This window comes from Rhinatrema bivittatum, chromosome 4 (assembly GCF_901001135.1).
Source record: "Rhinatrema bivittatum chromosome 4, aRhiBiv1.1, whole genome shotgun sequence".
NCBI classification, from domain to species: domain Eukaryota; kingdom Metazoa; phylum Chordata; class Amphibia; order Gymnophiona; family Rhinatrematidae; genus Rhinatrema; species Rhinatrema bivittatum.
In genome coordinates this window covers 82,795,572-82,812,196 of record NC_042618.1, presented here as the reverse complement: position 1 = coordinate 82,812,196, position 16,625 = coordinate 82,795,572, and the positions used below count along the sequence as shown (strand labels likewise).

At 51.3% G+C, this 16,625-nt stretch overlaps 1 protein-coding gene across 3 annotated transcripts in view; it reads left to right on the top strand.

The window, feature by feature from the left end:
• Positions 1-16,625, top strand: part of LOC115089935 (feline leukemia virus subgroup C receptor-related protein 2-like) — a 154,762-nt gene that overhangs the window by 97,161 nt on the left and 40,976 nt on the right. For all 3 annotated transcript variants that reach the window (XM_029598399.1, XM_029598397.1, XM_029598398.1), the window contains exons 4-5: positions 6,225-6,292; positions 6,523-6,626. In XM_029598399.1, coding sequence (XP_029454259.1) covers positions 6,225-6,292; positions 6,523-6,626 — 172 coding nt within the window. The remainder of the gene's footprint in view (positions 1-6,224; positions 6,293-6,522; positions 6,627-16,625) is intronic.

The following is a 16,625-nucleotide window of genomic DNA, read 5'->3' as shown; positions in this document are numbered from 1 at the left end:
CTTCGGCATCGCTGGGGGACACCATGACTGGACCTCATGGCGACATCCCTCAACACTAAAGCAGCTTGGTTCTTCAGCCACCAGCGAGAGCGCGGGGCGGAAGGAGTAGACGCTCTAGTGCTCCCCTGGCCGGACCACGTTCTACTCTACGCTTTTCCCCCCTGGCCTCTCGTGGGCCAAGGACCCAAAAAGCACAAAGGAAGGCGATCTATAAAAGCCGTCAGGATGAACAAAAGGATAGATGCCTATAGTCTTTTTCAATATCTTTATTGAAGTGGAGACACAAGGGTAGCCCGACTCGGCCAGAGTAGGGCTACCCTTGTGTCTCCACTTCAATAAAGATATTGAAAAAGACTATAGGCATCTATCCTCTCGTGGGCAAGGTCATTCGGAGAATAGAGTTTCATCGGGGTCCCGTCATTCTGGTGGCTCCCGAGTGGTCACGGCGCCCTTGGTTTGCAGATCTGCTCCATCTGGCAGTGGACGGCCCGATCCGGTTGGGCCATCTTCCGCGATTGCTTCATCAGGGGCCAGTATTTTTCGACCAGGCAGACGCTTCTGTCTTGCGGCCTGGCTTTTGAACGGTGCCGCCTCCGACGCAAAGGATACCCTGATGCAGTAGTCTCAATTCTCCTCAAGGCCCGGAAAACCTCGACTTCGGCTGCCTATGTGCGGGTCTGGAAGGTTTTTGAGGCTTGGTGCACAGCGCATGATACCCATATCTCAAGGGCCTCGGTTCCTCAGATTCTGGCGTTCCTTCAAGACGGTTTGGATAAAGGACTCGCCTTCAATTCCTTGAGAGTTCAGGTCGCTGCCCTGGGCTCGCTCCTTCAGTACGCAGTCCAGTCCTCTCTCTTGGGACAGCCGGATATAGCCCGTTTCCTCAAAGGGGCAAAACATCTACGGCCCCCGGTCAGGGATCCGTTCCCTTCTTGGAGTCTTAATTTGGTACTCCGGTCTCTGGCGGGCCCTCCTTTCGAGCCTCAACGCAACGCCACCATTAAAGATATCACGCTCAAGACTGTCTTCCTGGTGGTCATAAATTCCGCACACCGCATCTCGGAACTTCAAGCACTCTCCTGCAGAGAACCCTATCTCCGGTTCACGGATTCAGGGGTTTCGCTACACACAGTGCCCTCCTTTCTACCCAAAGTCGTCTCGTCTTTTCACCTGAATCAGACGGTCGAGCTCCCGTCCTTCTCAGCGGGGGAATCGGGTCACCTTCGTTCTCTGGATGTCAGGCGTGTTCTCATTCGCTACTTGGAGGTCACTAATGATTTTCGAGTCTCAGACCCCTTGTTAGTGTTGTGGTCGGGACCGAGGAAGGGTTCCCAGGCCTCGAAGACGACGATTGCAAGATGGCTTAAGGAAGCAATAGTCACAGCGTACATAGGTACGGGTTGGAATCCTCCACTGGGTGTTAAAGCGCACTCTCTCCATTCTCAGGCTGCATCCTGGGCCGAAGTACAGTCTGTTTCCTCCTAAGAGATCTGCCGGGCGGCGACTTGGAAGTCTCTTCATACCTTTGCACGACATTACAGATTGCATCTACCGTCGTTGTCCTCTGGATATTTTGGCGACCAAGTCATTTGAGCAGGGCTTTCAAGGGCCCACCCGGTGTAAGGAAGCTTTGGTACATCCCACCGTCTGGACTGATCCTGGTACGTACAGGGAAAAGAAAATTACTTCTTACCTGCTAATTTTCATTCCTGTAGTACCAAGGATCAGTCCAGATGCCCGCCTCTTGATTATGGGGCTTTCCGGGGTTCTTTCTTCCCTGCTCGATCTATTCACTGCACTCTGTTTCTTCTTGTTTTAGTTATGCTAGTCTTCTAGAGCCTGTTCAACCCACGAGTCTGTTATTTAGTTCATTCTGCAAGTTTCAGTTCTGGCACCAGTTGCCTTAGTTGTGATATTCTTTATGATTGTAACTCTTGATCCATCCTTGGTATGTGGTTGTGTTGGCTTTGATATTCTCTATACTGAGCTCCTGCAGAGGGTGCACACGTACTTATGTCAGCACCCTTCGAAGCCTTGTCTGACTCCATCTGCTGGACGGGGGACATAACCCACCGTCTGAACTGAACTGCAGTAGAGGAGGACCGGAAGGCTCATCTGCATACTGCTCCCAGCATCCCCCGGGAGAGGAGTCCAGAGGTCACCGCGAGCGATCCAGGGATTGACTTCCACAGCCCAGCTTCCAGAGGCCCCGCAAGGTTTGCAGTAGAGGAGGGACCGGAAGGCTCATCTGCATACTGCTCCCAGCATCCCCTGGGAGAGGAGTCCAGAGGTCACCGCGAGCGATCCAGGGATTGACTTCCACAGCCCAGCTTCCAGAGGCCCCGCAAGGTTTGCAGTAGAGGAGGACCGGAAGGCTCATCTGCATACTGCTCCCAGCATCCCCCGGGAGAGGAGTCCAGAGGTCACCGCGAGCGATCCAGGGATTGACTTCCACAGCCCAGCTTCCCTCTTTTGAATGAGTGAAGATTAATTTAACCATGGTTTGGTAAGTATAGTTTTCAGAAATCTTTGGGTTTATAAAAGTTTGGTGAACGGTGAAATTAAGGGATATATTCTTTAGAGTTTGTGTGTGTCTGAAGTAATAAGCAAGCCAGAGATAGTTAATTCTAGTGTCTGTCTTTCCCACCCACTCAACCCCTGATTTTTAGGCACAAGACACTTTCTCATTAAAAATCAATCAGGGTCTTATCTAAAACATAATATTGTACCAGCCCTTATTGAAAGTTTAATTATCCCCTTGTAGGACACTAGCTGATTAATTACTAAATTCACCTGTAAATTTAAAGTACTCTCATTCCAACTCCCTTATTATCCTAAACTTAACTAGGAACTCAATAATACTAAGATGAAGGCAGTAGTCCAGCAGCAAGAGGGGGGCTTTCCAGTCTTTTGCATTGAGTGTCACATGTATGATTTTTTACCCGCCGGTGAGAGATTGTATGTGTGCACTCGGTGCAAAGAGCTCCTGGCTCTCAGGGAACGAGTCCGATCTCTGGAGGCTAGAGTAGCAGACTTGGAAGAGCTGAGGGAGACAGAGAGGTACATTGACGAGACCTTCAGGGACATAGTAGCCAAGTCCCAAATCCATTCTGGCAGCCCCAGTGCTGCCTTGGATCAGAAAGGTCTCCCAATAGGAGAACATCACCCTGGTGTAGCAGGAAGTGATCCTGTAGCAAGGACCTGCTCTCCAGGTGATGTATTGTTCTCTCGCACTGAGGACAAATCTCCCAGGGCTACTGCCCAGGAGGGAAGGGTTAGGCCGGCCATCATAGTTGGTGATTCAATTATTAGAAATGTAGATAGCAGGGTGGCTAGTGGACGTGAGGACCGCCTGGTAACTGGTTTCCGGAAAAGCGATGTAACAAATTTCCCATCAATGATGGTAATTCTTATATCCAAAAATGTGATAGAATAAGTTTCAATGGTGGCAGTAAATTTAAGATGGCAATTTAAAGCATTCAGCCAATCTAAAAATGATGCAAAAAGTCTTCATTCCCTTTCCATAATACAAAAACGTCATCAATGTACCTTTTCCACACCAGTAAATGACACTGATATGGATGATCATGAAGCCATTGTTCTTCAAAATAGGATAAAACATAAGCATTGTCAAGTTAAGTGTAAAACATTGATAAGACAGGCGAAGAGAGAATTTGAAATGAAGTTGGCCATAGAGGCAAAAACTCATAATAAAAACTTTTTAAAATATATCCAAAGCAAGAAACCTGTGAGGGAGTCGGTTGGACCATTAGATGACAGAGGGGTTAAAGGGGCTCTTAGGGAAGATAAGGCCATTGCAGAAAGACTAAATGAATTCTTTGCCTCCGTGTTTACTAATGAGGATGTTGGGGAGATACCAGTTCCGGAGATGGTTTTCAGGGGTGATGACTCAGACGAACTGAACGAAATCACTTAAGACTTGGTTATCTAAACAAGCATTCCCGCAGAGCTAAGAGCAGGTAGAAAGTCAGTCACATATCATCCATTTACCCCAGCATATTTCACATAACTTGTTATTTTATTTACTGTTATTTTTTCATGGATGTTTACTGTTAGTTATTTATTTTTATTTATTTATTAATTGTTATTTTATCTATTTATTATTACTTCTTAATTGTTAACATTATTATATATATTTTCCTGTTATTTGGATTAACCATGTTCATTGTAAACCGCTAACTTGAAGCGATAGTTACTGTTCATTGTAAACCGGGGTGATATGTATATTATACAGGAACCTCCGGTATATAAATCCTTAAATAAATAAATAAATAAATAAATAAATAAGATGTAGTAGGCCAGATTGACAAACTAAAGAGTAGCAAATCACCTGGACCGGATGGTATGCATCCTAGGGTTCTGAAGGAACTCAAAAATGAAATTTCTGATCTATTAGTTAAAATTTGTAACCTATCATTAAAATCATCCATTGTACCTGAAGACTGGCGGGTGGCCAATGTAACCCCAATATTTAACAAAGGCTCCAGGGGCGATCCGGGTAATTATAGACCAGTGAGCCTGACTTCAGTGCCGGGAAAAATAGTGGAAACTATTCTCAAGATCAAAAATGTAGAGCATATAGAAAGACATGATTTAATGGGACACAGTCAACATGGATTTACCCAAGGGAAGTCTTGCCTAACAAATCTGCTTCATTTTTTTGAAGGGGTTAATAAACATGTGGATAAAGGTGAACCGGTAGATATAGTGTATTTGGATTTTCAGAAGGCGTTTGACAAAGTCCCTCATGAGAGGCTTCTACGAAAACTAAAAAGTCATGGGATAGGAGGCGATGTCCTTTCGTGGATTACAAACTGGTTAAAAGACAGGAAACAGAGAGTAGGATTAAATGGTCAATATTCTCATTGGAAAAGGGTAAACAGTGGAGTACCTCAGGGATCTGTATTGGGACCGGTGCTTTTCAATATATATATAAATGATCTGGAAAGGAATACGACGAGTGAGGTTATCAAATTTGTGGATGATACAAAAGTATTCAGAGTAGTTAAATCACTGGCAGACTGTGATACATTACAGGAGGACCTTGCAAGACTGGAAGATTGGGCATCCAAATGGCAGATGAAATTTAATGTGGACAAGTGCAAGGTGTTGCATATAGGGAAAAATAACCCTTGCTGTAGTTACACGATGTTAGGTTCCATGTTAGGAGCTACCACCCAGGAAAAAGATCTAGGCATCATAGTGGATAATACTTTAAAATCGTCGGCTCAGTGTGCAGCAGCTGTCAAAAAAGCAAACAGAATGTTAGGAATTATTAGGAAGGGAATGGTTAATAGAACGGAAAATGTCATAATGCCTCTATATCGCTCCATGGTGAGACCGCACCTTGAATACTGTGTACAATTCTGGTCGCCATATCTCAAAAAAGATATAGTTGCGATGGAGAAGGTACAGAGAAGGGCAACCAAAATGATAAAGGGGATGGAACAGCTTCCCTATGAAGAAAGGCTGAAGAGGTTAGGGCTGTTCAGCTTGGAGAAGAGACGGCTGAGGGGGGGATATGATACAGGTCTTTAAGATCATGAGAGGTCTTGAACGAGTAGATGTGACTCGGTTATTTACACTTTCGAATAATAGAAGGACTAGGGGGCATTCCATGAAGTTAGCAAGTAACACATTTAAGACTAATTGGAGAAAATTCTTTTTCACTCAACGCACAATAAAGCTCTGGAATTTGTTGCCAGAGGATGTGGTTAGTGCAGTTAGTGTAGCTGGGTTCAAAAAAGGTTTGGATAAGTTCCTGGAGGAGAAGTCCATTAACAGCTATTAATCAAGTTTTCTTAGAGAATAGCCACTGCTATTAATTACATCATTAGCATGGGATCTTAGTGTTTGGGTAATTGCCAGGTTCTATGGCCTGGTTTGGCCACTGTTGGAAACAGGATGCTGGGCTTGATGGACCCTTGGTCTGTCCCAACATGGCAATTTCTTATGTTCTTATGTTCTTGGTACTACATGAACGAAAATTAGCAGGTAAGAAGTAATTTTCTTATATCTATCCACTCAGCAGCAAGATCTCTAGTGCCCTCTCCCACCCTGTCCTTAAGTGTTTGATCCTGTATGCTGTAAAACTTTAATGTTATACATTCTGCATGCTTCTCCTGCACCAGTCCTTACAAAGTCCTGGAACACAGTGTACATGCCTCGTGCTCTTTTCATTATTGGTTTCTTTTTCTTTTCAGGGTTGAATACTGGAGCCTTTTACTCACTGTCCACGCTGTTGAATCGCATGGTCCTCCATCACTTTCCGGTACATCTTGCTGGTGCTGTCATTTTCTCTGCATTGCCTGACCCCTGAGGGCCCTGACAGTGACGCCCCTGGCAGCTGGCTCTCTGTCACCGTTCCCCATGATCAAACATCCCTCCGCCCCCGCCCAGCTCTCTGCAGCTGGTGCTCCCACACTGTCTCCCGTACCTCGTGCTTCTGCCTTGTGTGTGTGTATGCTATGTCTTGTTTCTAATGTGTCATGTCATTATTAGGGTGAGGAGGTCAATGCTGGTAGGATCGGTCTGACAATCACCGTGTCTGGAATGCTTGGAGCCATCGTCTGTGGACTCTGGTTGGACAGAACCAAGACTTACAAGTAAGACCCAAGCGTGCAGGACCACCTTCTCTCTCACTCCTACACCCACCTGCGCCCTCTCCCTCTCTCTCTATCTCTCTCTCTCTCTCTCTTGCTTCTTCTGTGGGGTTTGGATCACTTTTACTCTCCTTTCTTTTCTTCTTGCTCTCTGTAGGATTTGGAAGGTATTTATGTGTTTAGAGTTGAGACATTTTCTTGGCTTGACAGTTTGCACATCTGCTTTATGGGACCCAGACCGGCCACTGTCAGAGACAGGATGCTGGGCCTGATGGACCTTGCTCTGAGCCAGCAGGGCACTTCTTTGGTCCTTATGTGGCTGGTTTGTCACTTTAGGTCTAAATATAAGCGTTGCATTGAATATAGCAGATTACATAACTGATGATTAGGTGCAAATAGAAGCATTCACTTCCATTTCATAAGAACATAAGAAAATGCCATACTGGGTCAGACCAAGGGTCCATCAAGCCCAGCATCCTGTTTCCAACAGTGGCCAATCCAGGCCACAAGAACCTGGCAAGTACCCAAAAACTAAGTCTATTCCATGTAACCATTGCTAATGGCAGTGGCTATTCTATAAGTGAACTTAATAGCAGGTAATGGACTTCTCCTCCAAGAACTTATCCAATCCTTTTTTAAACACAGCTACACTAACTGCACTAACCACATCCTCTGGCAACAAATTCCAGAGTTTAATTGTGCGTTGAGTAAAAAAGAACTTTCTCCGATTAGTTTTAAATGTGCCCCATGCTAACTTCATGGAGTGCCCCCTAGTCTTTCTATTATCCGAAAGAGTAAATAACTGATTCACATCTACCCGTTCTAGACCTCTCATGATTTTAAACACCTCTATCATATCCCCCCTCAGCCGTCTCTTCTCCAAGCTGAAAAGTCCTAACCTCTTTAGTCTACATAGAAACATAGAAATGACGGCAGAAGACCAAACGGCCCATCCAGTCTGCCCAGCAAGCTACGCACTTTATCCTTTTTTTTTTTTTGTCCTTTTTCTCTCTCCCACCTGTTACTATTGGCTTCCAGTACCCTCCAGCCCTAATTCCCCTCCACCCCACCACCAATGTAGAGAGCAGCGCCGGATCTGCATCCAAGTGAACATCCAGCTCAATTAGGGGTAGCAACCGCTGCAAACAAGCAGGCCACACCCCTGCCCCATACTCTTATCCACCCCTGGTTTTTTTTTGGAGATGGCAGTCCTCCATCCTTCCACTCCGTGAAGGTGGAACACCAACTACTGGCATCCCGCTCCGTGAATGCCTCTGTGGCTACTGCCGCTCCGTGCAGTGTTTTGCTGCCTCCTCTTTATTCACGTCCTCTAGACTTGATGGATCCACAGTGTTTATCCCACGCACCTTTGAAGTCCTTCACAGTTTTAGACTTCACCACTTCCTCCGGAAGGGCATTCCAGGCATCTACCACCCTTTCCGTGAAGAAATACTTCCTGACATTGGTTCTTAGTCTTCCTCCCTGGAGCCTCAGCTCGTGACCTCTGGTTCTGCTGATTTTTTTCTGACGGAAAAGGTTTGTTCCCTGTACGTACCCGGATCAGTCCAGACACCTGGGTTGTGACTCCGCACCAGCAGGTGGAGACAGAGCAAAACTTGTCAGGCTTCCCTACATATAGTAAGGTGCCACCCACAGCCTCTCAGTCTTTCTCTGTCTCCAGCAGCTGGGACAGGGTCACTCACAGCCTCTGGGATCCCTGGGTGAAGTTAGATAGTCAGGGATTTTTTTGTTAGGTTTTGTTGGAAATTTTAAAAAAAAAAAAAAAAAAGAAGAAGGCAGAAGATTGGAAGTCTCCCTCATCCTGGACGCCTCCCAGGGGGGTTGTAAGGTCCTGAGGGGACCATCCTCCCCTGGTCGAGGCCGCTGCTGAGGGTCGAGGGCCCGGCCTTTCCAGGCAGCAGCGTCGGGGGTGACACCGGGGAGCCCGGTTCACTCACCCCGCGGGAGCAGGACATCAGGACCGGGGACAGCGCAACTTCAGTGCAAGTAAAAAAAAAAAAAAAAGTGTACAGTTTATTTTTCTGACCTCGCCGGCTCTCCGTTCCTTCCGTCCTCGCCGCGGATCACAGGTTCTTGCTTTAATTTAATTTAATTTAATTTAATTTAATTGATTTTTCTGCTGTTCCTTTTTGGCACGTCAGGGGGGATGCCTAGGGGCTCTTCTTGTCGCACGATGGGGTGTGCTCTTCCTGCGTTTCGGGCGGCGAGGGGCCGTCCGTGGTCGGTCGGGGGGGGGCCGTTCTCGGAGGGCGCGATCGCCGCCGCGGGGGAGCCAGCGCGGTGAAGGCTGTGCTGACACGTTCCCGCTTAGCACGGGAACGGCGGCCATTTTGGGGGCAGTGCAGGAGGCCACGCGGAGAGCTGCCGGTAATGGCGGCGTACCTGCTACGCTTTCCCCGCAGCAGCGGCCACCCAGGGGCGGCTCCCCTGGGGGGGCCGCATCACCTGCGGAGGACCGTGCGGACGAGGGGTCCTCTGGGTCGGAGGCTTCCTTTTCAGAGGATTTTGCGCTTCTCTTGCGCAAGGTTTTAAAATGTAAGCGTTCCAGAAAGAAGGCGTCGAGGGGTTCGGAGGACCATCCAGGACCCCGGAAGAGGAAGGCTGCAGAGAGACCCAGAGGAACCTCGGACCTACCTGGTGAGGGGCGCACCTCAGGTCCCGGACAGCGAGTCTACAGATTCGGAGGAAGCGGATCCGTCGGTTCAGCCCCTGGGGGGGGCAGATGAACCGGATGCAGAGGGTCCAGGCCAGCCGGGCACCAGGGGTGGACGGCGACGATCCTAACGTGGTCCGGTTATTCCGAAAAGAGGAACTAGCACCGCTCATTCCGGCCATTCTTCAGGAGCTGGGTGTGGAGGCTCCGCCGGTAGAGACCCGGCAGGGAGCCAATATGGACCCAGTGCTGTTGGGCCTCTCTGGTCCGGCAGTGGCTATCCCATTCCATTTTTCGGCATCCGATATACTTTTCAGAGAATGGGATACCCCGGAGTTGGGCCTTAAGGTGAGCAAAGCCATGGACAGGCTGTATCCGCTACCGGAGGATACGTTGGACCTCCTCCGCCACCTTCCTAGAGTGGACGCAGCGGTGTTGGCGGTGACGAAGAGATCAACGATTCCTGTCACAGGGGCCACGGCGCTCAAGGATATCCAGGACAGGAAGCTGGAACTGCAGCTTAAAAAGGTTTTTGAGGTCTCGGCTCTGGGAGTCCGTGCGGCTATTTGTAGTAATTTTGCCTTGCGGGCGGGACTTCGCTGGGCTCAGGTACTGCAGGCCAATGCGGGGCTCTCGGAAGAGGAATCGGCGCAGGTGGATCACCTGGAGGCGGTGATCGCATACAGTGCGGATGCTCTGTATGACCTGCTGCGCACTTCGGCCAGGTCCATGGTTTCAGCGGTTGCTGCTCGCCGACTCCTCTGGCTTCGCAATTGGGCGGCGGATGGCTCTTCAAAAGCTTACCTAGGCGCGCTGCCTTTTAAGGGAAGATTATTGTTTGGTAAACAGCTGAATGACCTGATGCAGTCGCTCGGAGAAAACAAGGCTTTTCGACTACCGGAGGACAGGCCCAGGGCTCGCACTTCCTTTGCCAATCGGACCCGATTTCGGGGGAATAGAAGATCGCGGCCGCAGAGATCGTCCGGTCCGTCCTACAGGCCCGCCTCCTCCAGAACTGTTGCGATCCCGGGTCGCCCCCGGGACCGGCACTTACCCGCGGCACGGCCCCGACGTCCCCGGGCCTACACAGGCCTCCCACGCCACGCTCCTGCTCCGGAGGAGCAGCCGGCGTCCTCCCGCGGCTGGCCCCGCCCCCTAGGCGCGCACGCGCGCAGGCTCCTCAGCCTTAAAGGGGCCAGCGCGGGAAAACCTTGACTCTGCCCCGGATGACGTCAGACGCTGCAGGGCTACTTAAGCCCTGCAGCTGCAGCATATCCCTGCCTTGCAACGAGGTTCCTCAGGTACTCCCTGTCTCCTAGTTGCTGCGTTCCACTGTTTCTTCTCCTGCTGACCCAGCTGACTCCTGATCCCTTGGTTCCAACCCGGTCCGACTCCTGACTACGCTTCCGCCTGCTCCTCCGCCTTTGGCTTCCGCTCCTGATTCTTGGCTCCGACCCGGCTTGACTCTCGACCTCGCTTCTGTCCAGTCCCTTCGGCTTGTCTCCTGGACCCCGTCTTGGACCCATCAGTGTTCCTCCACGCTCCTCTCCACGGGCCCGAAGATTCTCCTAAGTCCCAGCAGCCGGGCCTCTACGGGCTCCTCCTGGGGGGGCTCCGGCTTCCAGGGCGAATCTCCAAAAGTCCCAGCGGCCGGACTCCTACGAGCTCCTCTCGGGGGGGTACCGGTCTCCAGGGTGAAGGTCTTCAGATCCTGGGCCCAACATCTTTCATTCTCTGCTCCACAGCCGAGCCCTTGGTTGCATAGGGCTCCACCTTGGTCCACTGCCCAAGCCTCCTTCCTGGCCGTTCGACCGCCTCCCGCTCAGGACGTCTACTGTGTTCCGTCACAGCGTACCATCTTTTCGTCCTGACCGGCCCAAGGGTCCACGAAGTTAACAAGAACGTCTTCTTGGCCTCAGTCCTTTCGGAGTAGAAAGTTTGGAAGGCAGAGTGGACCCTCGGTGGGAGCAGGGTCCAAGGGGCCCCAATGAAACGAGGGCGGTCCATTCCTCGGCCCAGGTTCGGGCGGATGTGCCGAACGTAGGAGCCAGGTTGACGTTGTTTTCCGAGGAGTGGACCAAAATAACATCGGACCAGTGGGTCCTCAGCGTGATAAGGTTACGCCTTAGATTTTGTAAGAGTTCCTGTAGACAAGTTTCTCGTGTTCCCGTGCAGGGGCTGCAGCAAGCGCGCAGCGGTAAGGCAAACTCTTCGGCGACTGGATGCCCTGGGCGCAATAACTCCCGTGCCTCCCGAGCAGCAACGACAGGGCCGGTACTCCATTTATTTCATCGTACCAAAGAAAGAGGGCACGTTCAGACCAATTTTGGATTTGAAAGGGGTGAACAGGTGTCTTCGCATTCCACGTTTCAAAATGGAGACGATCCGGTCGGTAGTGGCCTCGGTGCGGCCGGGGGAATTCCTGGCGTCGTTGGATCTCACCGAAGCATATCTTCATATAGGCATTCAGCCGTCCTATCAGAGGTTCCTCAGGTTTTGCATGTTGGGCAGGCACTACCAATTCAGAGCTCTCCCCTTCGGTCTCGCCACCGCTCCCCGTACCTTTACCAAGGTTATGGTGGTGGTGGCAGCCCAGCTTCGGAGGGAAGGATGGCTGGTGCATCCTTATCTGGACGACTGGCTCATCCGAGCAAAGTTCGAAGTACAGTGTCGGCAGGCGGTCGGCAGAGTCCTACAGCTCTTGCGCTCCCTCGGATGGGTGGTCAATCTGGCCAAGAGTCGGTTGGTCCCCACTCAGTCCTTGGAGTATCTGGGAGCGCTTTTCGATACCAAACAGGGCAAGGTGTCTCTCTCCTCGGAGCGTGTGCACAAGCTGCAGAGTCAAGTGAGACGTTTGCTGTCCCTCCGTATGCCCCTGGTCCGCGATTACCTGATGGTGATAGGCTCTATGGCATCGACGTTAGCTTTGGTGCCCTGGGCGTTTGCGCATCTGCGGCCGTTGCAATCAGCATTGCTCTCCCGTTGGAAGCCGGTGTCAGAGGAATTTCATCTCCCGCTGCCGCTCACGGACAAGGCAAGGGACGGTCTTCACTGGTGGCTCCATACCGACCATCTGACTTGCGGAATTCCCTTACTCGTGCCCAACTGGATGGTGGTCACGACAGATGCCAGTCTCTCCGGCTGGGGAGCGGTCTGCCTGGGACATTCGGTACAAGGACAGTCCTTGTACCGAATGTCCAGAGCTCAGTCACGGTGGTCCATCAATCGTCTGGAGACCAGGGCAGTAACGCTGGCGCTGCAATCCTTCCTTCCCTTGATCCGGGGAAAGGCGGTCAGGGTGTTGTCGGACAATGCGACAACCGTGGCGTTCATCAACCGCCAAGGGGGGACAAGGAGCCAGCTAGTGGCGGAGGAGGCACACCGCTTGATGGGCTGGGCGGAGCAGAACCTCAGCAGCATCGCGGCATCTCACATCGCTGGAGTGAACAACGTCCAGGCGGACTTCCTCAGTCGCCATCACCTGGATCCCGGAGAATGGGAGTTGGCGGACGTTGCGTATCGCCTCATCTGCAAGAGGTGGGGTCCGCCACACATGGATCTGATGGCCACCGCTCAGAACACGAAGGCTTCACGGTTTTACAGTCGACGGAGAGAACGAGGGGCCGAAGGAGTCGATGCGCTGGTGCTCCCCTGGCCCACAGACGTCTTGCTGTACGTGTTCCCTCCTTGGCCCCTGATAGGCAAGGTCCTGCGACGGATAGAGTTGCATCCGGCGGACGTGATTATGGTAGCGCTGGATTGGCCACGGAGACCTTGGTTTGCGGATCTGCTCCACTTAGCGGTGGGGCCTCCCCTGCGGTTTCAGGGGTCCGCAGCTCTCCTCCATCAAGGCCCCGTTTGTTTGGAGGACGCGGATCACTTCTGTCTCGCGGCATGGCGTTTAAGAGGAGGCGCTTGCTAAAAAAGGGCTACTCGGATGCGGTGGTGGCCACCTTGTTGAGATCTAGGAAACAGTCTACGTCCTTAGCCTATGTGCGTGTTTGGGCGGTGTTTGAGGACTGGTGCAGAAATCGTAGGGTGGACACTATGTTAGCATCTGTGTCCGATGTCCTTGCCTTTCTTCAGATGGGTCTTTCTAAAGGTCTATCTTGTAGTACCCTTCAGGTTCAGGTGGCGGCCCTCGGTTGTCTCAGGGGTAAGGTGCAGGGGGTGTCCCTGGCCCTTCACCCGGACATAGCTCGGTTTCTTCGAGGAGCTAAGCATTTACGTCCTCCGTTACACCATCCCTGTCCATCATGGAACCTCAATTGGGTTCTTTCCGCCTTGTGTTCGGCTCCGTTTGAACCGATAAGGCGGACGACACTAAAGGATCTTACGCTGAAGGCGGTCTTCCTTGTGGCCATGGCGTCGGCGAGACGAGTTTCAGAGTTACAGGCTCTATCATGTAGGGAGCCGTTCTTACGGATCTCAGATTCAGGAGTTTCTCTGAGGACGGTTCCCTCCTTTTTGCCTAAGGTAGTATCTGCTTTTCATTTAAATCAGTCGGTGGAGCTTCCTGCTTTCCCGCATGAGAGCAGTCCAGAGATGAGGGAACTCTGGAAACTCGATGTGCGTAGGGTCCTCCTTCGTTACCTGGAGGTCACGAATCCGTTCAGAGTCTCCGACCACCTCTTTGTGTTGTGTTCTGGCCCAAAGAGGGGTGGGGCGGCTTCCCGGACAACTATTGCGCATTGGCTCAAGGAGGCTATCGCTTCGGCGTACTTTCTACGAGGGAAGCCGGTCCCGGTGGGCCTTCGGGCTCACTCAACAAGGTCGCATGCCGCTTCTTGGGCGGAGTCCTCTCAAGTGTCGCCTCAGGAAATCTGCAGAGCGGCGACTTGGAAGTCGTTACACACTTTCACTAGACATTATCGGTTGGATGTCCAGGCGGCGGATTCTGGGGGTTTTGGAGAGAGAGTACTCCGAGCGGGACTCTCTGGTTCCCACCCTCAGTAATTTGGCTCTGGTACATCCCAGGTGTCTGGACTGATCCGGGTACGTACAGGGAAAGGAAAATTAGTTTCTTACCTGATAATTTTCGTTCCTGTAGTACCTCGGATCAGTCCAGGATTCCGCCCGAGATGCTGTTTTGTTCTGAAGTAACGGAGAGTCCGCTCGGTGGATTCAATTGTTTAGGTTGGGTTATAGTTCACTTGTCCCTTGGTTACGGACGTTCTGTTCCGGCTGGGAGTTTATTGAACCGACCCTGGTTGGGCGGTCTAGTTAGTTAGCTTGGTTGTTAAATTTGCTTTGACATTACGTAAGACTGAGAGGCTGTGGGTGGCACCTTACTATATGTAGGGAAGCCCGACAAGTTTTGCTCTGTCTCCACCTGCTGGTGTGGAGTCACAACCCAGGTGTCTGGACTGATCCGTGGTACTACAGGAACGAAAATTATCAGGTAAGAAAGTTTGTTGTCTTTGGATCATTAAAGTTTTTCAAGTATCTGAAAGTCTGAATCATATCACCCCTGCTCCTCCTTTCCTCCAGGGAGTACATATTTAGATTCTTCAATCTCTCCTCGTATGTCATCCGATGAAGACCCTCCACCTTCCTGGTCGCCCTTGTCTGTACCGCTTCCATCTTGTCTTTGTCTCTTTGTAGATACGGTCTCCAGAACTGAACACAGTACTCCAGGTGAGGCCTCACCAAGGACCTGTACAAGGGGATAATCACTTCCCTTTTCTTACTCAGTATTCCTCTCTCTATGCAGCCCAGCATTCTTCTGGCTTTTGCTATCGCCTTGTCGCATTGTTTCGCAGACTTCATATCATTAGACACTATCACCCCAAGGTCTCTCTCCTGCTCCGTGCACATCAGCCTTCCCCCCCCCCATCGAATACAGTTCATTCGGATTTCCACTCCCCATATGCATGACTTTGCACTTCTTGGCATTGAATCTCAGCTGCCATATCGTCAACCACTCTTCCAGTTTCCTTAAATCCCATCTCATTCTCTCCACTCCTTCCGGCGTGTCCACTCTGTTGCAGATTTTAGTGTCGTCCGCAAAAAGACAAACCTTACCTTCTATCCCGTCCGCAATGTCGCTCACAAAGATATTGAACAGGACCGGTCCCAACACAGATCCTTGCGGTACACCACTTAAAACCGCTCCCTCTTCAGAGAAAGTTCCATTTACCATCACACATTGTCTTCTGTCCGTCAACCAGTTTGCAATCCAGGTCACCACCTCGGCACTCACTCCTAAGCTTCTCGTTTTATTCACGGCCGGCCCGCGCCGCCCGGGCAAAAAAGAAAATTCAGTCAGGGACTGTGAGGTACCTTCCCCCCCGGGAAGGCATCGTGCACAGATGCCCTCCCGGGAAATCCGGGACCCCGGGTCGCCGCAGGCCGCACAGCGCGACGGCCGCGGCATCGGGATCGCCGGGGGAGAGATGAAAAACGGCGGCAAAAAAGAGCAAAAGCCTCGGGGGGGGGGGCCACGCGCATGAAAGCGCCGCTGCGGGGGGGCCCGGGCGGCCCGCACTGCCCGCTGTCCGAAATTACAGGAGGGTGCCGCGGGGGGGGCCTTCCCGGCCACACAACTCGCCCCAGAAGTCTTTCCCAAGCGCGGCAGCAGCCCACGAGGAGCTGCAAAATGGCCGCGGGTGAGTGAAGAAAAACGAAGAGGCCGGCACCACCGGCTTTCGCGGGCACCGGGAGCTGTGCTGTGAAGAAAAACTACAGAGGAATAAAACTTACTTACCCCTGCTGCAACGACAAAGAAAACAGCACGGCTGCAGAAAAGAAACAGGAGAGATATTGTCACTCCCCAAAAGGTGAAAGGACCCTGCTTTACTTTTTTTTTTTTTTAAACTTTATACAAGACTTGATACAAACTTGATCCAGAGAAAAAGGCAGCAAAATAATCAAGCAAAAGAAGTGAGAAAGAAGGAAAAGGAGGAGAAGCCTGATTCCCCTACTCGCATCTGCTGGAGTCAGAAGATACTGAACTCCTGCAGAGGGGGTAGTAGTACTTATGGTGACGCCCCCTCGAAGCTTGTGCTGACTCCATCTGCTGGATTGGGGACATAACCCACTGTTTGGACTGATCCAGGTACGTACAGGGAACTCCCTGCTTCAACAGCAGGGGAGAAGAAAAAAGGATTCGAACTCACAAAGCGGGGAGTAGCTGGCTTGTTACGGCGGTTACTACCCCAAACCAAATAAGCCTGATACTTCACAGACGGGCGCCCGGCCATCCGCCCCCAGGTCTCAGCCCTGGTCGCGCTCCTTTCGCGGGCGTCGGCCCGCACACACTACTCCCGGACCCGGGAACCCCTCTAACAAGTCTTCACAATGATGCCAGTCTCGCCCACTCCCCTGTC